The sequence below is a fragment of the Furipterus horrens genome, unplaced genomic scaffold (genome assembly GCF_987537825.1).
Source record: "Furipterus horrens unplaced genomic scaffold, mFurHor1.1.pri manual_scaffold_10, whole genome shotgun sequence".
Classification (NCBI taxonomy): Eukaryota; Metazoa; Chordata; class Mammalia; order Chiroptera; family Furipteridae; genus Furipterus; species Furipterus horrens.
The window spans coordinates 45454169-45476306 of record NW_028327180.1 but is presented as its reverse complement, the minus strand read 5'-3'; the positions used below and the strand labels follow the sequence as shown (position 1 = coordinate 45476306).

At 51.9% G+C, this 22138-nt stretch overlaps 4 protein-coding genes across 9 annotated transcripts; 2 read left to right on the top strand and 2 right to left on the bottom strand.

Annotated features, from left to right (window-relative positions):
* Positions 1 to 115: 115 nt before the first annotated feature.
* Positions 116 to 4043, bottom strand: PRDX2 (peroxiredoxin 2). Of its 3 annotated transcripts, none has more exons than XM_090289769.1 (6): positions 3957 to 4043; positions 3356 to 3467; positions 3120 to 3273; positions 2409 to 2531; positions 2112 to 2242; positions 116 to 420 (listed from the first exon to the last, which is right to left on the bottom strand). In XM_090289769.1, exons 2-6 carry the CDS (start codon positions 3456 to 3458, stop codon positions 392 to 394), a joined length of 540 nt encoding a protein of 179 aa, XP_090145895.1. In that variant the 5' UTR covers positions 3459 to 3467; positions 3957 to 4043; the 3' UTR covers positions 116 to 391. The 3 variants fall into 3 exon arrangements, with proteins under 3 accessions (XP_090145895.1, XP_090145894.1, XP_090145896.1); XM_090289768.1 differs by lacking the exon at positions 116 to 420 and adding an exon at positions 960 to 1569; XM_090289770.1 differs by lacking the exons at positions 116 to 420; positions 3120 to 3273 and adding an exon at positions 960 to 1569 and having other exon boundaries at positions 3319 to 3467.
* THSD8 (thrombospondin type 1 domain containing 8) lies at positions 3602 to 6486 on the top strand. 4 transcript variants are annotated; one of them, XM_090289773.1, is made up of 3 exons: positions 3602 to 4432; positions 5477 to 5722; positions 6086 to 6147. In XM_090289773.1, exons 1-2 carry the CDS (start codon positions 4282 to 4284, stop codon positions 5674 to 5676), a joined length of 351 nt encoding a protein of 116 aa, XP_090145899.1. In that variant the 5' UTR covers positions 3602 to 4281; the 3' UTR covers positions 5677 to 5722; positions 6086 to 6147. The 4 variants fall into 4 exon arrangements, with proteins under 4 accessions (XP_090145899.1, XP_090145900.1, XP_090145898.1 ...); XM_090289774.1 differs by lacking the exon at positions 6086 to 6147 and adding an exon at positions 5951 to 6079 and having other exon boundaries at positions 3604 to 4432; positions 5477 to 5682; XM_090289772.1 differs by lacking the exon at positions 6086 to 6147 and adding an exon at positions 6422 to 6486 and having other exon boundaries at positions 3605 to 4432; positions 5477 to 5682.
* Positions 6118 to 10223, top strand: RNASEH2A (ribonuclease H2 subunit A). The gene is made up of 8 exons (XM_090289767.1): positions 6118 to 6244; positions 6422 to 6493; positions 6624 to 6750; positions 6843 to 6930; positions 8467 to 8604; positions 8711 to 8798; positions 9785 to 9908; positions 10023 to 10223. Exons 1-8 carry the CDS (start codon positions 6118 to 6120, stop codon positions 10156 to 10158), a joined length of 900 nt encoding a protein of 299 aa, XP_090145893.1. The 3' UTR covers positions 10159 to 10223.
* Positions 10224 to 12525: 2302 nt separating this feature from the next.
* Positions 12526 to 19254, bottom strand: RTBDN (retbindin). Its single transcript, XM_090289766.1, has 6 exons — positions 19201 to 19254; positions 14729 to 14903; positions 14152 to 14218; positions 13906 to 14016; positions 13381 to 13477; positions 12526 to 12971 (listed from the first exon to the last, which is right to left on the bottom strand). Exons 2-6 carry the CDS (start codon positions 14895 to 14897, stop codon positions 12744 to 12746), a joined length of 672 nt encoding a protein of 223 aa, XP_090145892.1. The 5' UTR covers positions 14898 to 14903; positions 19201 to 19254; the 3' UTR covers positions 12526 to 12743.
* Positions 19255 to 22138: the final 2884 nt, after the last annotated feature.

Below are 22138 nucleotides of genomic sequence, written 5' to 3'. Positions count from 1 at the left end.
AATAAACAAGGAGACATGATTCGGAGATGGTGGTAAGTGCTAGGAAGACACTGGTCAAAGTGGGAATGATGGGTCAGGGGAGATGAGCTACTTTGGAGAAGGGATTAGGAACACCGACATTTTAAAATTTTTTATTTATTTTTAGAGAGGGGAAGGGAGGGAAATAGAGGGAGAGAAACATCAATGTGTAGTTGCCTCTTGCATGCCCCAACTGGGGATTCTGGTTCACAGGCCAGCCCTCAATCCACTGAGCCACACCAGCCAGGGTGAAACATGGAACTTTAATGAGACCAGATTTAAAGAAGACTGGCCCTGAGAAAAAAACTGGGTAACATCATTCTGGGCAGAGGGAACCCATGCAGTTCCTGTCGCCAGGGCAAGATCAGCCTGTTCAAGAACAACAGTAAGAAGCCAGTGTGCCTGGAATGTAATAAACCAGGAGGGTGGAGATGAGCTCAGGGAAGACCGCACAGGGCTTTGAACAGAAGTGTAGATAAAATTTCAAAGCTGAGATTAGTAACTTTGATGGGTATTAAGCTAGATAGCAATATTAATAATGGGTCTACAGATTAAACGAGCTTGTTCATCCAGTTCTATGGAAAGAAATGGGAGTTCAGAGTGGAAATGCCACTTTACTGGGCACATACATCAAACTACACTCCTAGAAAGACTGCCTTGCTCCTGACACCTGCCTCCTAGCCTAACCCTCACTCTCACCCTTCCACCCTAGGGGCTGACAGGCAGCCCTTCCAACCTTTAGTCTGGTAGAGCTTGCCCACTGTGCATGTGGCTCTGCTCATGACTGGGTCCCCACCCTCTTTCCCACAAGGCTGAACTCTTCGTTCAGGCCCAGGAACCTGCCCTAGAAACTAACCACTGGGCCAAGCTTCACGTACTTGTATCTCTTTTAATGTGCAAGATTATCTGGGTTGGTTGTCTTTATTCCCACTTTCCTGATGAAAAAAAAACAGGAAGGAACACATCTCTTAAATGATATTTGAACCCAGCCTGGCTGATGACAAGGACTAGGGACTGCCCTCCAAGGCCAGATTCAGAGACTTGCTCCAGGCAAGGGGCAAACAGCTCCCTCACCCTGGAAACTGACCCCAGGTCTAAAATGAAAGCCGTGAACGTGAGCTAAGATTGCCATCTTGTGGTGAAGATGAGTAACTACAGCGTCAGTTTCTCAGGGACTGCGGCTTGGAGGAAAGGGGCCAAGGGGCGGGAAGACAACAGGACAGACCACACCAACAGACTCATCTGTCCCTAATATTTTATTGGTCATTTCTAGGCCTGTGCCTGGTTGGGCGGCTCCAAGGATAGGTCACCATTGACCACTCAGCTAGAAATAGGAGAAAGCCTGGGACTAGCCCTTTAGGGTCACAAACTGTGAAATATGAAGGGGCAAATAGATCTGGCCTTTCCTGGGACAGCACATGGCACCTAGGTGGGGGCCAAGAGCCCAAGCTTGGTGCCTGTCAACCTAGTTGTGTTTGGAGAAGTATTCTTTGCTGTCATCCACATTGGGCTTGATCGTGTCACTGCCTGGCTTCCAGCCAGCGGGACAGACTGTGGGAAGACACAAGGATGCACATGTGAGGCTATAGCCCCATATTCAAGGTAGGGCAGCATGAGAGGTGAAGAATATCCTGAGCTGCAGAAGGAGAAGCCTAGAGCCCAAGACCACACTGCGTGTTGACAAGAGCCCCCAAGCCCAGGTGCAGAATTTTGGGGTGACATTTTCATATTTTTGGCCCCTTTAGCCTGATCTTCTTCCCTCAGCCTCACCCCTACTATACTTTGAGAGACTATGGTTAGGCTATGCCCTCCATCCAAGAAGGTATTCTGATCCAGCTAATTTTATTCAAATCTGCCTTGGCACATGTTTTCTCAAATACCTCCTCTACAGGTTTTTATTACCTCTCAGCTCCCTACCCGAATATTGAGGTGTCACCCCCGCCACCAGACTAGAAGCTTCCTGCAGATAAGGCTCTGAGCTGAATCTTCTTTGGGCCCTCACATACATGTCACACAAGTGACAAAGCAGGCAATGAATGTCTGCAAAGGGACAGATAGAACACGTGAACACATGTAAATGTCTGTCTACTCACCTTCCCCATGCTCATCTGTGTACTGAAAGGCCTGGACCAGCCGCAGAGCCTCATCCACAGAGCGTCCCACAGGCAAATCATTGACAGTGATCTGGCGAAGGACACCCTTGCTATCGATGATAAAGAGGCCCCTGAAGATATAAGGTTTCACAGTGAAGATCTGGGAGATCCCACTGGCAGGGCCAAGGGAGGGAGCACCATCTCTCTGCCAGTCACAGGGCTTGGAGCAGGAAGGGCATCACCCAAGAGTGGTCCCCTCACTCTGAGGATGGGGGTCCCCTGAGGACTGCACTGTACCTGTAGGCAATACCCTCATCTTCCTTCAGCACACCATAATCAAGGGACAAGCTTCTGGTTACATCAGCCAGCAGGGGGATGTTCAGAGGGCCCAAGCCTCCCTCCTTCCGAGGGGTATTAATCCTGGTGGTGGGAGAGACAGGGCAGGGACTTCAGAATGTCTGGCACAGCAGGGTCCTCACCCTGTGAGCCTGGGTGTGATAAGGGCTGAAGAGGGAGTGCTGGAGAAGAGAGATAAGGGGCTTTAGAGTAAGGCCCTGGGAGCCCCACCCACCCCACCCTGAAGTGGGTGCAGGGGTTGTTTCTACAGCTGGGAAGACTAAGCTGATGCTTTTGTTCCAACAAAGTGGCTTAACCTGTGCTGGCAGTCTTCAGCATCTTGGGGCAGTCCCCACCCCCCTTCTTCTCTTGCCGTGTCCCAGGGCCCAGCCCTCCACTCCCTTAAACTGAGTTGCCACCTTCCTGAAATAGCTCTTGGGAGGGAAGCTGCTTTGCCCTAAGTGAGAGAAAGCGTTTGCAATTCCACACCAATTAACTAAATTCCAAATGCTAGTTACCGTCGTCATAGACTTGGCTGTCATTATTTCCATTATTTTCAAGATGGGAAAGGGAGGTGCAGAGGTGAAAGACAGCAACTAGAACACACAGCTCTGACCCTGTAAAGGTGTAGGTTTGGCTGCACCGTCCCTCCCTGTTGGTCCCCACTCATACCAGGCCAGGTGGGTGAACTGCGAGTCTACTGAGACCCCAAGGACCTCGCAGCCCAGCTTGCGGAAGTCCTCGGCATGCTCGCTGAAAGCGATGATCTCCGTGGGGCACACAAAAGTGAAGTCCAACGGGTAGAAAAAGAGGACCACATATTTCCCTGAGAGAGGGGGTAGGAATAGAGGAGTGAGGGCTACGCCCCTACCTGGGCACCCTCTGGGCTCCCTCCAGGCCGCCCTCACCTCTGTAGTCTGAAAGCTTCACCTCCTTGAAGGCGCCGTCCACCACGGCTGTGGCCTGGAAGTTCGGGGCGGGCTTTCCGATGTGAGCGTATCCGGAGGCCATGACTGAAAGCTGAGACACCCCCACCCCATCCCCCGCCCACCGCCCGGTCAGTGTGCCTGCGAAAGACCCTTTGTCCTCGCTTCCCAAGGTGACGCTGCGTGCTGGGCCCGGTGACTGAGTCAGAGGCTGAAGCTGCAGCCTCATTGCCCCGAACCCTCCTCGGTACCGGCTCTGCGCAGCTTTTGACCGCGGGAGACCCGCCCCCCTGCTTCCCCCACGCCTCCAGCCAGCCAGAGTAGTCCAGCCGCTGCCGCCAGGCTTCCCATTAGCGTGTCGGCCTGAACGCGGTGGCGCGGGCTCACCACCCGGGGAGGGACTGCGGCTAGCAGGGGACGCGAGGCATGCCAAGGCCCTGGCTTCGATTCCCCCACCCCACGGACAAAGGCGGCCACCACGGCGGGTGAAAAACAAAGGCCGCCACGCTGAGGTCTGGAGAGAGTCGGAAAGACTCCAAAGGGACTTCCTCCTAGCCCGCTGCGCTCCAGGTGTCCCCCCTACCTGCGTGGGGAAGGGTGGGACGCACAGACCAGGAGACCAGCAGACTCGCGTTCTCAAAGACAGTGCTTACAGACAGCGAAGCCTTTTAAGCGCGGCCCGAACCATCACGCTCAGGGCCGGGGGTGGGGCAAAAGGAGCGGTCGGGTCCATTGCCACGTAGTGGAGGGGGAGCTGAACCGGCCGTATCTGCCCGTCTGCGGGCGGCTGGGGGAGACCCGCAGCCGCGGGCCGCGCTCACTGCGCCCACCCGCGAGGGTAGTGAGGGCTTCATAGACCCCGCGCGGGGCTCGGCCCCAGAGTGTGGCAGGGGCGGTTGGAGTCTGGCATGGCTCGGAGCCCAGCTGCGCTACTGCTGCCGCCTCTGATGTTACTGCTGCTGGCAACCCCTGCCCAGATCTCCCCGGACTACCATTACTTCGGCGATAAGGGCGAAGGGGACACGTGGGAGCAGTTACGGCTGCAGCTTCAGGAAAAAGGTAACCACAGACCGTGGGTGTGACGGTGCCGAAAGATGCCCCATTGCCCCACTTTGCCAGGTGGCTGCAAACAGATCCTTTTCTGGATACTTCAGATCTCCGCTCAGCTCCGCACTGGAGGCCTCCCTTAGGCTGGTCACTTTTCTCTGAGGCTCAGTTTTCTCATCTGTAAATTGAAACAGAGAGTACCTTTAAGCAGCTTACACAGGGAGAGGGGGTGTGAGCAGGACCCAAGCAGGCACATCCATAAACACATGGATAAGTGGTAGGAAGGGCAGGGACAGAGAAAGAAGGCGGCAGGTCAACTTCTGAAGTCTGAGAAGGCCTGGCTGAACAAGATAGGTAACCAACCAATGCAGCTGGCATGACAAGAAAAAATTTTTAAAAACCGCAAAGATTTAAGGGAAAGAGTGTTGCCAGGGAGAAGGAACAGCACAGGCCACGGCCAAAAGGCCTGACAAAAGAATGAAAGATGCCAGTATGATGTGGTGGAAGCTTGGTGAGTTAGGGCCTGCCTCACAGAGGCTAGGGAGAAATCAGTAAAAGTACCCTGGACAGGGGAGTGGTTAAGCCCTCAGCAAGTTGTAGTTGTTTTAAAGGTGATCATATTCATTGTTTTTGTTCTAAGAGCTAGCATAGTGCAGGGGCTTTAAGTATCTTTATTATGCTAATTATGTCATTTAATTGCGGTCAGGTGGCACGATGCCCGCTGGAAAGGCTCATGATCTTGTCTGAGAAGACGGGAGTCAGCTTCTGAGGGTGGGCAAGGAGGGTGTTGTACCACAGTCCCAAATGGCACTGGTGGGAAGTGTCAGTTTGCAGTCCCTTTGGGTCACTCATCAGAAGTGTGAGCTTGGAAGGATGGCTTGCTCTTTCCAGGTCTTAGTTTCTCCACCTGGGACTTAGGGGAAGACGAAATAAGATGATTTATGGCAGGGTGCCTGGCACAGAGGCACATCGCTGCAAACATGAGCTGCTGTTGTTAGAAGGCCTGGAGGGTTGGTGCCCCGCCCCCTGCCCCCGACCTGGCCCCTCCATCCCTAGACTTGGAGGACTCAATCCTTGGCCCGTGGGGAAAGTGGCGCTGTCTTTGCGACCTGGGCAAGCAGGAGCGCAGCCGCGAGGTGCTGGGCACAGCGCCAGACCCGGTGTTCATGGACCGCGAGAACCTGATGCAGGTGAGGCCCTGCCGGCAAAGGGATTGTTCATCCTGCAAGCCGATCGACTGCGACTGGAGGCCCTGAGTCTGGGTGAGAGACCGGCGCAGAAGAAGCAGGCCGGAGTAGGCTGGCAAGTCCCCAGGGTGGGCGGAAACAAAGAAAGGATGAATGAGGGCGCAGGTGGACACTGGGAAGGGAGAACTGGGGCCCTAAATCTGGGGCTTGAGGGTGGTGAAGGGAGGAGAGAGCTGAGTCAGGAGATACGAAAACTCCGGGTTGAGCTTCGAAAGCGACCCTTCCCACTCGGTTTGCCAAACTCTTGAACTCCGCGGTCGACCTCCGGAACTACGCTTCCCAGGAAGCCGCGCGGCAGTGGCGTAGGCATTGGCTGCGCAAACGGCAACGGCAACGGTGGCAGCGTTGGGGGCGTATCCTGCGCGCTGATTGGTCGGGCCCGCAGAAACCCCGCCAAGACCTGCGCCTGCTCACCTAGTTTCTGCAGCTGGTGGCGGCAGTGGAGGAGGCATGGATCTCAGGGAGCTGGAGAGGAACAATACAGGCCGCTGTCGTCTGAACTCGCCTGTGCCCTCAGTGTGTCGCAAGGAGCCGTGTGTCCTGGGCGTCGATGAAGCGGGCCGGGGCCCAGTGCTGGGTGCGCCCCAAGGGCTGGGTTGGGGGAGGGACGTGATAAGGGGGATGCAAAAATGGGATTGCACCGGATTCGGTTTGAGGGGGTGATAGTGGTGATAGCCATGGCATTGGTGGTGGCACCGGAAAAACAGGGATAGCGACTTTCATGGGCTCACTAGTTGGACTCCTACTTTCCCAGGCCCCATGGTCTATGCCATTTGTTATTGTCCCCTGTCGCGCCTGGCAGATCTGGAGGCCCTGAAAGTGGCAGGTGAGCCTTTGGTGTATGTATGTCCGGGGAGGGGGTTCCTGGGCATGTGTAGGGGCGGGTCTAAACTGGAGGGAGAGAGCAGGAATTGGGAGAACCAGTTACTCCCCTTTTCTCCCAACCTTTCTCTCAGACTCAAAGACCCTGTCGGAGAAGGAGCGGGACAGGCTTTTTGCGAAAATGGAGGAGGATGGGGACTTTGTGGGCTGGGCACTGGACGTGCTGTCTCCAAATCTCATCTCTACCAGCATGCTTGGGCGGTGAGGAATCCCCGGGAGGGGTCATGGTAGAGGGGCAGCCGGACTGGGCTGGAAGCGATCAGTGGTTGACTGGGCTTTGTCCCCCACTGCAGGGTCAAATACAACCTGAACGCTCTGTCCCATGATACAGCCACTAGGCTGGTGCAGTTTGCGTTGGACCAGGGCGTGAAAGTTGCTCAGGTGAGCTAACGGCTGGGTTGCTCCATTTGATCACCTCAGGATAAAATGGGGATATGAGTGCAGTGGGCAATTCAGCATCAGGCATAGCTATAGTACTTCAGGGATATTAGTGGCTGATTTTGACTTTGTTTCTTTTCCTACCCTAAATACGTGCTCCACTGAGGACTATGGTGGGACCCCCCCCAACCCCACCCCCATCTAAAAGGCGCAGTCTCTGGAACAAATCCCACACCTGTCCACCTGTCCTAGTCCAAAGCACCCTCCCATCCTGGATACCTGTCCCATCTTTAGCACCCTCCCCTACAATCTGCTCCCAACATAGCAGCAGCCAACAGTCATTTTTTCAAAATGTAAATCTAAACATTTAATTTTCTGATCACAGTGGAAATGAATTAGATCAGGAAAATTCACAGTCAGGGGAGAAGAATGAGATTAAATTACTAGAGAAATGTAAGTAGGCATGGCATCGAGTATTCAGAGGCAAAGAACCAGCTGTTTTGAGAGAATGAAAGGACAGGTACGTTTGAGGTAGGGAATGGAACAAGGGAGGCCATGCTGAGGAGGGTGGCTGAGGTCCAAAACTGGCATGTGGAGCTGACAATACAGTATTGGAACTAACAAGCAAGGGTCCTACCCTCAGGTCCATGACCAAGTTAGGGAGGAGGATGTTCAGCTGATAAGCAAATAATAAAGGTGATCTCTGAGAACAATAATAACTATGGAGATCACATTCCTTTTTTCCTCCCTGACCTCTCTGCTCCAGCCGTGGGGCCTCCCTACTGCCATTCAGCATACTGTACATAGTCCCATCTCAGGGTCTTCACACTGGTTGTTTCCTCTGCCTCAAACACTTCGAGGTCTCCATCCACATGGCTCATTTATTTCCTCATTTCCTCATCTCTTTCCGGCCTTTATTCCAGTGTCATCACCTCAGGGTGACCTTCCATGAACTTCTCATCTCCATTTAAAATGCCAACACCTTCCAGGCACTGGCCAGGTAGCTCAGTTGATTAGAGCATTGTCCTGATATGCCAAGGTGTGGGTTCGATCTCCGATCAGGACACATACAAGAGGCAACAAATGAATGCATAAATAAGTGGAACAACAAATCGATATTTCTCTCTCCCTCTTTAAAAAAAATCAATAAAAATTAAAAAAGTGACAGCCTCTTTCAACTCTGTCCTGTCCTTTATTATTTACCTTGTTTCTTGTCTGTGGTCCTTACCAGGGTGTCCCCTCCATGAGAACATGGATTTTTACCTGGTGTGTTCACTGCCATGTTCCCAGTATTAAGTGTAGCCCATGGCATGCAGTAGGTGCTCAGTGAATGTATAGTGGGTGCAGCTTGATCAGGAAAAGCCCCTTTGGGAGATGATGCTTCAGCTGAGACCTCTGAGAAAGACAGCCTGGGACAAGCTGAGGGAAGAGTATTCCAAGCAGTGAGAGCAGCAAGTGCAAAGGCTATGAGGCTGGGTCATTTGCACAGTTGTTTGTCCCAATGTTTGTTGAGTGAATGCATTTCTGTCACTGCTGCAGGTATTTGTGGACACTGTGGGACTGCCAGAGACATACCAGGATCGGCTGCAGCAGCGCTTTCCCAACATTGAGGTGACAGTCAAGGCCAAAGCAGATGCCCTTTACCCCGTGGTCAGTGCCGCCAGCATCTGTGCCAAGGTCAGCCTCCTTGCTGTCTATGACTGGCTCCCAGAATCCCTCTGGACAGGGGACAGGAGTGGCTGCCTCGAAGTAGGGAGATCCCAGGTGCCTGTCTTGCCCACAGGTGGCTCGCGACCAGGCTGTGAAGAACTGGAAGTTCGTGGAAAAATTAAAGGATCTGGACACCGATTATGGCTCAGGTTACCCCAATGGTGAGCGGACTGCTTTGGGAGCTGCCTTGAGATAGTAATGCTAATGAAAGCTATGGCAAGGCAGGCCTGAGAGTGGTTCTGCTTTTTCTGCTCCACAATGGAAGAGGCTGAGGCCCAGACTGGGGGCTACTTTCTCATGGCCAGTGTGTGGCAAAGCTGGTTTCCAGCTAGCAGGCTCCTCTCTCTCTTCTCCATCCTTCCCCTTCTGCTGTTTCTCTGGAGCCCCAGTGAGGGATTGAGACCCATGATGGGCATCTATCCATTCGTTAAGGGAAAAGTGAGGGGCACTAGCTGTGTCCAGTGGACCAAGCTTAAATCTATAATTTTTGTCCCCATTATGAGGCTCAGTTTCCTTGTCTGAAGTGGAAGTAATTGTACTTTCCCAAACACACACAATGGCAGATTCAAAGATTTGGTGGTTGGATTCAAGGAAGCACCTGGTCCTTCTGAGACCCAGGAAGAGACTAGCAGATGGTTGGGGTGACACAGTCTGTGATTGGAATGTAGGTGAGGCCAAAGTGAGGAAACCAGGTCCAGGCCAAAAACAGTCTGGCCAGTATTCAGTGCTTACTGAGTACCTGGGATGCCATGCAGGGCCAGGCCCTGGAGATATAGCTGTGAGCAAGACAAACAAGGATTTCCCAGTCCCCACAGAGTTCATGGTTATGTGGGGAAGATGGGCATTAACATTATGGTCCGCAAATGCTGGTTTAATGAGTGTTGTCATTAGAGGGTTAGGGAGATGTTTCAAAGGCAGTCTTTTTAAGTTGTACCTTGAGCAGACTGTTGGCCAGGTGAAGAGTTGGAGGGCAACTGCCTGTACAAAGATCCTGAGGCAGCAAGATGTCTCAGTGGGAGGTGCCCTGCGTACTCAAGAGGAGGCCTGAGATGAGGTGTAGTAGGGCCTGAGGTGGCAGGCTGAGGAGCTGGGATTTTATGACAGGGCTCAGGGGCTGTCACCACTGCCCACCCCACCTGTCCCCTAGATCCTAAGACGAAAGCATGGTTGAAGAAGCACGTGGAGCCTGTGTTTGGCTTTCCCCAGTTTGTCCGGTTCAGTTGGCGCACAGCCCAGAGCATCCTGGAGAAGGAGGCAGAAGACATTATGTGGTGGGTGTCCCAGAGGTACTGTGAGGAGGGAGGGAGGCTAGGGCTCAGCCCTGCCTGGGCGGGCCGTCCCCCCCACCTGCAAAGGTGGTCAGTATTACCATCTCTCACCTACAGGGAGGACTCGCCGACAGCAGATCAGGAGGGACCAGGGAGGATCACATCCTATTTCAAGGAAAGCCCCCGAAACCTCCGCCATCTTCCCCACCGGTACTTCCAGGAGCGCGGCCTAGTGTCAGCCACCACTCTCTAGGAGTCAGCCTGTCCCCCCTTTACCATCTCCTCAGTTTGTGATTAAAATTGCTTAAGGAAAGCCAAGCATGAGGATTATACTTTGGGGTGGAAGGGGGTAGGGGTGTGCTCTGTGGCTGGACCCAGCTACTGAGTTTTGCAACCTAAACAAGTGGGCAATGGCTGATTGATTTTATTTTTAAATAGATGTTTGTATGATACAGAATTAAGAAGGAGCACATTGAGAAGCACCCTGCCCAGCTCCCTAGTGGGCTTACTCAGTCTGTTTGGGCTGCAATAATGATACACCACAGACTGGGTAACTTAAGTTTGTTTCTTTTTAATGATCACCCAAGGATATGTTTATTGATTTGAGAGAGAGCGGAAAGGAGGGAAGGGAAGAGAGAGAAAGAAAGAAGCATCAATATGAAAAATGAGAAACATTAATCAGTTGCTCCCTGTATGCACCCCGAGTGGAGATCAAACCTGCAACCTTGGTATGTGTCCTGACTGGGAATCGAATCCTCAGCCTTTTGGTATACAGAACAATGCTCCAACCAACTGAGCTACCCAGCAAGGTCTGAGTGGTTTCTTAACAACCAACATTTCCCTGTCTGGTGTGGCTCAGTGGATTGGAGCACCAGTCTGTGAACCAAAAGCTCACCTGTTCGAGTCCCAATTCCTGTCAGGACACATAACCTGGATTGTGGGTCAGGGACCCAGTTGGGGGCATGTGAGGCAATCAATCCATGTTTCTCTCCCTGTCTTTCTCCCTCCTTTCCCCTCTCTCTAAAAATAAATAAAATCTTAAAAACAAAACAAAACCCAACACTTATTAAAGTTCTGGAGGCTGGAAGTCCAAGGTCAGGGTATCAGCATGGTCATGTTCTGGTGAGGGCTCTCTTTTGGGTCTCAGACTGCTGACTTCTCAGTGTGTCCTTACATAGGGAAGGGGGTGAGGGATCTCTGTGGGGTCCTTTTTATAAGGGCACTAATCCCATATTTTTATTGTTCTATTACAGTTGTCCCCCCCCTTTTTTTTTTACGTTACCATTTAGTCCCCTTATACCCCTCTCCCCCCACTAATTCCATTCTTGAGGGCTCCACATTCATGACTTAGTCACTTATCAAATGTTCCACTTCCTAATACCATTGTCTTTGGAGGTCAGGATTTCAACATAGGAATTTGGGGGGACATAAACATTCAGACCATAGCAGGTGTCTCCTATGGCATTCCAGAGATTACCCATGTTACAAACATATATGTACAGATACATTGTTTCTTGAAATTAAAAAAAAATTTAATTTATTTTTAGAAAGGGGAAGGGAGGAAGAAAGAGAGAAACATCAACGTGCAGTTGCTTCTTATGCGCCCCCAACTGGGAACCTTGCCCACAACCCAGGCATGTGCCCTGAATGGGAATCGAACCAGTGACCCTTTGGTTCACAGACCAGCGCTCAGTCCACTGAGCCACACCAGCCAGGGCTGAAATTTCTTTTTATATACAAATGGAAGCAAACTATACCCTAGATAGTGCACATTACTCTTTGCACCACATATATCTTGGAGATAATTCCAAATGGGTATCTAAAGACCTTATTTGCTTTACACCTGAAGACTCTTCCATGGTGTGACTATTCTGTAGTTTGTTTAACGCCTCTTTATAAATGCTGAGTTATTGCTCAGCTTGCTATTAAACCTGTGTAATAGGGAATGATGGTGATAGGTCATTGTTTCTCGTGTACAGCTTGTAGGATAAATTCCCAGAGGTGGGGTTGCTGGGTTAGCGAATCTATGTGTTTGTAATTTGGAGATGTGATATTTTCAAATTCCCTTCCTTGAAGGCTTGTACCCAATGGCATACCCATCAGCAATGTGAGTGAGCACTGAAGTCAGGGAATGAACCTGATCTATATCAGTAGTGCCTAGACGCAGGAGGCATCCATCAATCTTGCTCTGTTGAGCTAAAAGAAACCTTGCCCCTGTTTTCCAGATGAGGATAAGGAGGAGAAAGGTTAGGAGTAGTGCTTACAACCCATATCCTGAATTTGAGTCCCGTCCTTTGCCTTAGGGGTTTGGGAGAACGGGGTGGAAGGAAGGTGGCTTCTGTTGTGTCAGGGAGCTTCTTCCTGGTGGCATACAGTGGGAGCACACCTGCCCTGGTCAGCCCTTCTTCTGACCCCGCTCCACCCCCCACCCCCCTTATTTCTGACTCGTGAATATTCCAACTTATCGAGACAAGTGTTCCAGGGTACAGGTCATCGTCATTTACACACACTAATAAATAAGTCGCTAACTCTAGGACCAGAGAACTGCAAGTGACACCTACCACTGGCAACTGTCTTTCCCACCTGTTTTCCCAAGAAGCTGCCACATCATTTGCTCTAGTTGGCGACTTTATTCAGGGGGAATGGGGGAAATGAGCTAGAGTTGGGTTGTTTTTCTAATAATCCAGAGGGGGGCGAGTCTGAGGCTCCAGGCAGGAGGGACAGGGCTCTAGAAACTGGAAGACTGAGAGGGAGAAAGGTGGGGCTCTGACTGTCTAGAGGGGCCGAGCAGGGGGTAGGGATAAAGGGATGCATCTCCCATCTAAGGGCAGGCGCCCCCTAGGGGCCACTGTCGCTTCCACTGCCACTCCCGCTGCCTGTAGCCTCCAGGATCCAGGTGCGGGGGTGGCGGGAACGCGGGAAGGTGGTTTCCCGGGCCCTCCGTCCCTGTCTGGGATGAGGAAGCACCGAGATGAAAATGTTGAGGCAGTGACCAGCGCCAGGAACAGCCACTGGCTGCGCGTAGCTGAGAACTGAGCGGCAAAGGTCCACCCCGTCAATGAAGGTCTGGGAGAAGAGGTGGAGTTAGTGGGAGGAGTGCAGATCTTAGGGCGGGCAATTCCAGCCTCTGTCCACCTGGGAGTCTGGGGGAGGGGCAGAGTTGGGGTAGGGGCTTGGGAAGGATGAATAGTTAGTTCTTAGGGGTCCCAAAGAGCTGGGGCCTCTGGGTCTTCAGACTGTGGATGGGCCTAGAGCAGAGACAGTCCCTTGGGAAGGGCAAAACCGAACTCTGTGAACATTAGGAAGGCTACAGGCATACACGCTCATGTATTTCACTATGGAGATTGGGCTGTAGAAGGGAAAAGGGTGGGGATTTGGGAGTGCCAGGCCGCACTCTGGGGCCTAGGCAGGTTAAAACAGCACATAGTAAAGGGAGGTTTCAGCCTCTTCCCCACGCTCTCTGTCCCATGCTCACCTGCCCATAGGTACTGCAGTCAGGGTTGCAGTCCCTCTTTTCTAGGAGGGGGAGCCAAGTCGGGCCACAGGTCATATCACTTTTGCAGGTGGCAAACCTGGGGTTGGAGTGTGGAGAACAGAAGGTGGGTAAAGGCTCTACAGCTGCGTTCCAGTGGGATTCCTGCTCTCCAGGGATCCATCCAGTATATGTTCCTCCCCCTTATCCAGGCACCGCCTCTTAGGACCACGTGCCTACAAACATCACTCTCCAGGTTTCACCCCGCCCCGTATTCTCCACACATACCCAGGGCTCTGTCACCACTGGCCGCATCCCTGCCCACCACAGACCAACTGCTCCAGTCCGGCCCCTTAACACTCTCCACCCTTTTAGCTTCTCGTTTAAAGAAAGAGGCCCCGCCCCTTTATTTAAAAACTGGGTCCAAGGCAGACCACGTCCCTTCAAACACTAGGACCTGCAAGCTGCAGATCCCACTTTCCGCCCAGCAGGAGACAGGCCACTCCCCTCAGGTCCTGCCTCTCCTACCAGGCATGGCAGAGCTCAGCGCAGAGCAACTGTGTCTGGTGTATCCCCAATAGCCGGAAGCGGACACGACTGCGGAGGATAACTTGGAGGTATCCCAGGAAGGATTCGCACCTGGACATCAGGAAAGACAGGCCCGGATGGATCAAGATTCCAGGGGGCTCTGGCCCCTGGCTGGGGCAACGGAGCCAAAAGCGCAAGGAAGCACGGGGCGGGGTGGGGCGGGGGGCGTTGTGGGGCTGTACTCACTCAGGGCTGGGCTCCCCACAACCCTCTGAGAAGATTCCAGTGTCCAATGCCTCTGGTGTGTCCATCTCTGAGGAACAACAAACAGGATAATGGAGAAGGGAAATTCTTTCACTTGGGGTCTTGAATCCTCAGGTAGGGTTGACCCCATTTATATAATTTTCCCAAACATAAAACTTAAAGATACTTTGCTTGAGAGGCAATACATCTTCAAGTAATAATAATTTATCTTAATCCACTAATTATTTTTATGTCCCTGGTAGTGGTATAAGTTCTCACATATTTGTATAAACCCCTTTACAACACCCCTATGAGGTAAGTCTATTACTTCTTTCCCACATGAGGCCCATAGAGGCTAAGTGACTTGCCCAGGGTCACACAGCTACAAAGTGGCAGAGTTGGGATTTGAACCCAGGTAGCCTGACTACAGAGCCTGTGCTTTCTAATCACCAGTCTTCAGCACTAGCCCAGGCTGCCCTTCCAGATCACCCTAAGCCCCTGCTACAAGAAAATTCCAGCATTGCTAGGTTGGAGTGTGAGTTCTTGGGTGTTGGGGTTAGGCAGGGTCTGCAGTGCTCACCTGCTAGGTGCAGCTGGGCTGTGCCCAGATCAGCCTCCAGCCTAGGGTTTCTCTGGAACCTAATGGGGAGTGAATGGCTCCCTCCACAGGCCCCTAGCAGGATCCATGCCAGGGTCAGTTGCAGGGCCCAGACCAGGCCCCTGGGTCGAGTATAGCCCTTGTAGGCCATGTCCACCTGAGATAAGAGTCAGCTGGGTTATGGGATGACTTTTGGCCATTATCTTCTAGGAACTCAGGGTGGTACTCTTGATGTAAACCCAGGATATGGTGCCAGGCAGAACAGAAAATGAGCAGTTGATGAGGAGATATTGGCCAGAAATCTTAAAATCCCAGAGTGCCACCAAGGCTTGTCTCTGACCCAGGAGCACCCCACAACAGAATGATGTTCCCTCCATCTCTCCAGGCCCATGTTTCCCCCAGTTTGGCCATGCTACCCCTCCTCCCTCACATCCAGCATGACCTTTCAACCCTTTCAGCCCTCAGGTGACCTTCTTAGTTCTCAAAGCTAAGGCGACATCCCCAGCTCTTACAATGTCCCTCTTGTCCAGTAATTCCTCCATATTTTCTGTCCAGTCTCCTTCCTCCTCAATCCCCATCCCCGCTGGCCCCTCTCATGGTCACCTTCTCTCAGGCTACAATCGGCTTAAGGGCTGCCAACCAGGGCTGGGCCTTTGGAGCCAAGCTTGGCTGTGGCAAGAGTAGGGTTCTGCCGCTGCGATCCAAAAACCCCAGAGCAGAGGAAACTGGGAGTCTGTGGAGACAAAATGATTTCCTACTCTTTTATGCCCCCTTGGGGCCACTTCTCACCTGTTAGCCGGATTGTGGTCTAGGGAGCTGCCGAAACACTTCAAGGTTAAGTCCAGGAAACCATGGGACTGAAAGGGGCGTGGTTTGATGCAGGGGAGGTGTTTCCCATCACCCCGCCCCCTGTTCCAGCTGACCAAAGGCTGGAGAACCTGGGACCAGTGTGTATACATACATCTTTGTGTTTGCTTTTATGCTGAGGTTGTGACTTAAACTCTGGATCTACGTATATGTGTGGGAAGAGTGTGTGTGTTGGATGAGGTGTGTTTGTGTGACTGTGTGTTGGATGTGTTTGTTGTGTGAAGATTATGTGTCTCTTGACTGTGTGGTTGTGTGTATGTGTTCAAAATCTGGATAAGGAGGACTATATATATCCAAAACCAAGAATGTCCAGCTTAGTAGGAATCAGGTAATAAATGTAAGGGAGGGATGTGTAGAAGCATGTTAGAATGGGTACGCTGAAAATGTTGGATCAGTGAGTGGATAAAAGTTGTTGACCATAATTTTCTGTGAATGAACAAGGGGGTGTTGTCATGTGTAGAAAGGGTATGTCTGCACCTGAAATATGTATGTGTGTCCCTTTGTAGTTTCTGTAAATGTGTGTCTCTTTAAAACATTTTCTTCATTCAATCAATAAGCATTTATTGAGCACCTGCTATGCATCAGATTCTGGGGATGCAGTAGCAACTAAGGCATGAAAATCTCAATCCCCACCCTGGCTGGTGTGGCTCAGTGGATTGAGTGCCAGTCTGCGAACTAAAGGGTTGCTGGTTCGATTCCCAATCAGGGCACATGCCTGGGTTGCGGGCCATGTCCCCGGTTAGGGGCATGTGAAAAGCAACCACACATGGACGTTTCTCTCCCTCTCTTTCTCCCTCCCCCTCTCTCTAAAAATAAATAAATAAAATCTTAAAAAACAAAAACTCAATCCTTATAGACCTGACATTTTAGTAGAAGAGTCTGATAAGAAAAACAGCCCTGTAGTGGGTGTGTGTATCCATGTGTTGTTTGGGGAGGATAATGTGTCTGCACATTGGATGAGAGTTTGTGTGTAACTGAGCTTTCTTTGGTTTTGGGACTATATGTGTGTGCTTTGTTGAGTGTATGTGTTGTTTGTGTGCGTCCATACTTGTTGAATATATGTATGTTTGCATTTTCTAAATATGTGTTCACAGAGTGTGAGTTCATGTGTATATGTATGTATCTGTGTTTGCTGAGTATGGGTGTGTGTATTTGTAGAGTGTGTTTGTGAAGTATGTGTTTGCAGAGTGTGTAGACATGTGAATCTGTGCTGAGCATGCGTTGGGATTTTGTGTTTGTGTGTATGTGTACATGTGTGTGCCTGTGTTCATAGATATGTTTTTGTGCATATGTGTTTTTGTGAGTGCTGACTACTACTACAAATCTCTATCCCTTTCTTCTCAAGCTAGTGCAGAGTTTTTGTCTATTTTAATGCTGTACTCCTAGGTCCCAAAACACTAATTTGCACACAGTAGATGCTCAATACAAATCGGGTAAATGGACCGTTTTGGAGGTACTGTCTCAGGGCTCCTCTGTGGGGACCCATTGATGTCCTGGAGGTGTCAGCAACCAAGACCTAGTGGACTTAGCTTTCCCTCAGCCCATCTTGGGATAGTCCAGTGTGCTCGTAAGTCATATCTGTTCAGCCTGTGGTCTGTGCCTCCCGCCAGCCAGTCCCCTCCCCTGACCTCAGCACCCACCCCCAATCCCGCTCTGTGCGCATATTTCAGCACCGTGGACAGGAACTCGAGAGATCAGCACCACGGAGAGCTCCCGCGACCGCAGGCGTGGAAAGGGGTGACACCAGGGGAATCTGGTCCTTGGACTCAGAAGTATGAAGAACTGACTCAAGGAGCCGGCAACACAAACATACCGACAGAGAGAAACAGTTAATTTAGGCAAATGCGTAGAGATAAGGAGAGGAGCGCCCAGGGAACACCCAGGCCTAGACCTCACTGTTGCCTTCGTTGACAGGCAGGGGTCGCTTCCGTCTAGTGACAATGGCTTTCGGGCCACTTACTGGCCGGGACTTCTGGGAAGTCCCCTCCCCACCCTATCTCCCAATGACTGGACTTAGAGTGGGGAGCTCTCCAATACTTTGCACTCTAACTCTGGGAAGCGTGGTCGGTTTGATTTCAACTGTGAGAACACCGTGTAGGGTAGTTTGAAAAACGTTTCAGTTCTTCCTCTCCCCAAAGACCTGCTAATCGCTCCTATAAATACAGCCCGGCCTGATCTAGCTCCTTAATCCTGAGAGGGGAACACTAGAGGAGCTGTAGGATTCCCTGAAGACTGTGCTTGGGAAAGGGGACAGTAATGGATGTAAATATTTTTTTGAGGGGGCATCTCCCATGAGGATGAATCTCTTTGGTGAAAATGTCACTTTAAAATGTCTCTCCTTGGGATGTGAGGGTCTTGTGGGTGGGGACAATATCCCACAGATAATATAGCATTTAGGGCGTCTTTCATTGGGGGTATCCTCACTAGGCTTCCCACATGAAATGTCACCCATGGAGATTTTTCTATGCAGAAATGTTTCTCTCTGGGGGAGGGGAATTATTAGAGCAGATGTCACCTCGCAGAGACCATCTGTCTTAGAAATCATTTTCAGGGTGAAGGGAGGGTTTGATTGGAGAGGGCTTCCCGTGGACACTGTGTCCCGGTGGGAATGTGTCTCCCTGAGAGGGTTGCTGGGGGTTGGGTTGCATACGGAATGCATCTCAGTGAGAATGCCTCTCCCCATGAGCATGTCTCTCGCCTGAGGTGTTTCCTTATAGGGGTCTCTCGATAGCTTGGCACTTTCTGGTTATCTAGGGGCTCCTCCCTTCCTGCTCGCCACCTTCCCCACCTCCCAGCGCCGGGAACTTGGGCCGAGGCCGGCTCGGGCGCCCAGGCGCAGTGATGGTGCCAGACCCGCCCCACTTCGCTCCGCCCCCTCACCTCCCCCAACCCCCCCGACGCCGTCGCCGCGGCGGTCCCCGCGGCTTCTCACTCCTTCCCTCCTCCCTCCTCCCTCCTCCCGCCGCCGCCGCCGCCGCCGCCGCCGCCGCCGCCTCCCTCCTCCCTTCCCCGGGCCGCAGCCGCCGCCGCTGCCATGGACGACTCCGGCCTGATCCGCCGCCGCAGGCTGCAGGTAGGTGGTAGCCCGGCCGGGGTAAAGGGAAAAGGGGTCGGCGCCCTAGGGAGGAGCCCGGCTGAGGCCCGGAGAACTCGCGCCACGGTCTGCCCCGGCGCCCCCTCACCGGGCCTGGGGTTGCTACCCGCAGGGGACTCGGTGGCCGCGCGTCCTGCCGCGCTGGGAACCCCGCCCCTCAGGCGCCGCCTGGGGATCCAGGAAGCTGAAGGAGGGGGTGCAGTCTCGCTCCACCTCGAAGATAGCCTGAGAAACGCCTGGCCCACCAGAGGGGAAGGGGGCTGGGACTCAAGTCATTGCCCTGGCACTCTGCCAGGCTGGGGGTAAGGGGTTGTAGAGCAAAGTTATTGCCCATGGGCTCGAGCCCCTCGGGGCCGCCGGCGCCGCCACAGCCGTAAACATGTATGTGCGGCAGCTTCGCCCCTTACCACCTCAGGAGCCCCTTTTGGAGGTGTGGGGACCCTTCCCCGCGACCTCCATGCACTTGCCCCTAGCCAGGATTCTTTCTACTGACCTAATTGGACGGGCACCTAGACAGCCTCCCTCCTCACTCTTATTTCCATTTTCCTTCACTACACCTCCCCCCATCCTCAAGTCCAGTGCAGCTTGTGGGTGGGCGGGAGCGATTTTTAGCTCGTTGCAGCCTTAGAAGATGCTGGTCTCCAGGCTGCGCAGGCGCAGGAGGCGTAAGTCCACTGCACGGAGTGGGACAGTGAGGATTGTTGTGGATTGTAGGAAGGCGGGGACAAATCCAGATGTCAAGAACTACTTCCAAGACGGGTGGGGATCCTGAAGCTGAGAAGGATTTTCTTCTGTCTTTGGTGTGAGCTTCTAAGGGTTAATACAGAGGTTTGACGTTGCTCTCAAACTGACCCCAGAGGGAAGACTGATAAAAGCTTCACCCCAAGGTCTGCCTGGTATCTGGTCCTTCTGAGCCTTGTTGGAGCTTAGCCCTGTGCTAGATAATCTGGAGTAGTTTACATAAAGCCTTACATTTTTTGCCTGAAGCTTAAGAAAAGAAAGGGAAGATTCAAACCCTCATCCAGGGCCTCGTCCTTTTCTGGACCCCTCTCATCCACCATCACTGAAGTTGGAGACCAAGGCTAGCTGATCAGTCATTGCAGCAGGAAATATCACGGTCAGATGGCAGGAAGGACTTTCCAGGCGGCTGGATGATGCTGGAGCCAGACTGTGTTGGAAAGCTATTGTGCTTTCAAACAGAGCCCACCTTGGGCTCCTCAGGTCTTCCCTGGATTCCTTTCTTATTCCAGGGCTGATTTAGGAGAAAGGATTGAGAAAAGGGAGGGAGGGAGCTGTGGCAAAGTCAGAGCAGGTGCTGAAGGAGCCAGACCAGGTACGCGCCCTCGGGTCTCCAGGAGAAAGAAGGGAAGGGGCGGTGCTTGCATGGGGTGTGTCCCCGCCCTCCAGGCCGGCGCCGATTTCCATTGGCTCAGCGCCACGCGGGATTTCTGTCTTTCGCAAGACCCCACCCCCAGCCTGGGTTCCTCCCATTCACTCTCCAGTCCGTTCGGAGGCTACTTCTAGTCCTAGGTACTGGCTGCGGAGTCTTGCCCCTACCTCTTCCGTCTGGCAGGATTAACCAGTATGCTGCCTGGATACACCCTCACACTGGTGCAACCGTTTAGGAACTGTGTCCCACAACCCAACCGCTGAGCGCCCGAGTGTTCCCTGTGAACAGCTGAGATCGTATATATGGACAGAATCCTGAGTTCCAATGCCCTGTCCGCAGAGCCGTCCTTTTATCTTAGCATCCACTTGGCACAGTCGCTCTGCAGCTGAGGATGGATGTGGCGTCTTTTTACACTGATGCCAAGGATCCAAATCCTCTACCGCTCCAGTTCACCCCATTGTTCGACCTCAGCATGTTTAGGGACGCTAGCTTATGAAACCAGGTTTGAGGACTTCTCCGAGAGGGGCTTTAAGGTCCTCCAGAGGCTCTTCCTCGAAGGCCAAGTGTACCCTTGTCTGGAGTCCTGGGCTCCGTGGCCAGAAAATCCAGTTCTTGATTTCACTTGGGCCATTGCAGTTGTGGGGCCTGCCTGGGTGATCCAAGATGCAGCTCATTCAAGCTGATCCTGCAAGGACAGGGGAAAAACCCGGTGTGGATTTCAGGTCACCCAGTAGCTCAGGATGGCAGGATTGTTGTGGATAGTGATCTTTGACCCCATTCCTATGTGTGTCCTCTGTACATGGGAGTGGGCAGTCCCTCTGGCTCATTTTCTGTCATGCAATGTGTCCATGCACAATAATTCCTATTCCTGTGACCTAATATTGAGTTCTAACTCTGTACTAGGCATTATGATGACGTGCTAGGCATCTATATCATCTCCCAGAATTCTCTAGGAGGCACAACTATTGCAAGGTCACTTGCAAAGGTTATAAGAAGCAAAGCTAGGATTTGAACCCATGGCTTTTTGCTTTCAGAGATCCCAAAGAGGATTAATTTTCTCCTGGTTGGAGTCCCCAACAAAAAGGCTTAGGGAATCCTCGCCCAAATTTTTTTTTTTTTAACTTTTATTTATTTATTTTTAGAGGGAGGGGAAGGGAAGTAGAAAGAGAGGGAGTGAAACATCAGTTGGCTGCCACTCACATGGCCCTAATTGGGGGACTGACCCACAACCCAGGCATGTGCCCTGACAGGAAATCAAACCAGTGACCTCTTGGTTTGCAGGCCAGTGCTCCATCCACTGAGTCACACCAGCCAGGGCCCTCTCCCAAATCTTGAAGCTCTACCCAATCCCCTTTATTCACATCAGCCTGTGGACTCAGAACAAGGTGGGAGATGGCACCCCATCTCCCCATTGCTCTCGGAAAAGGGTTCAGACCTGCGTAATCTCTGGTCCCTTTAGTGACTTGTTGTGTGCTTAATTAACAAGCAGAACATGACCATCTTCTGATGTGTACACATAAAGTTAGTTAGTGGCTACTAGTTATTATCACTGTCATTATTAAAAAAGACCACCTTGCCACCACCTGATTCCCAATTCAAATCTCAGTCTTGAGCCACTCTAACTACCCCCACCCCCAACTCTGTGGATCTGGCTGACAGTGGGATAGAACCCTTGGAGTGTGGAGGAGTCGTGTATCCATTCATTCATTCGTTCATACTTTCATGCGTGAGCATGCCAAGTTTATTCCTGCCTCCATGCCTTTGCAGTTTCCTCTACTTTGATTGTTTTCCCCACACATCCTACCATGGCTGCTTCTTATTTACATCATCTTAAAAGTCATGTCCCCCAAGCAGCCCTCTCGGACAACTGTGACCCCTTCTAGCCATTTTTCATTACATCACTTTGCTTAATTTCGTTCATGACAATTTATTACTGTCTAAAATGATATTGTTCACATCTACATTGATCTTGTGTGCTTCCCTCCTCTAAATGCTAGTCACAAAAGGGCAGGAATTTTTTATTTGTCTAATTTACTGTTGT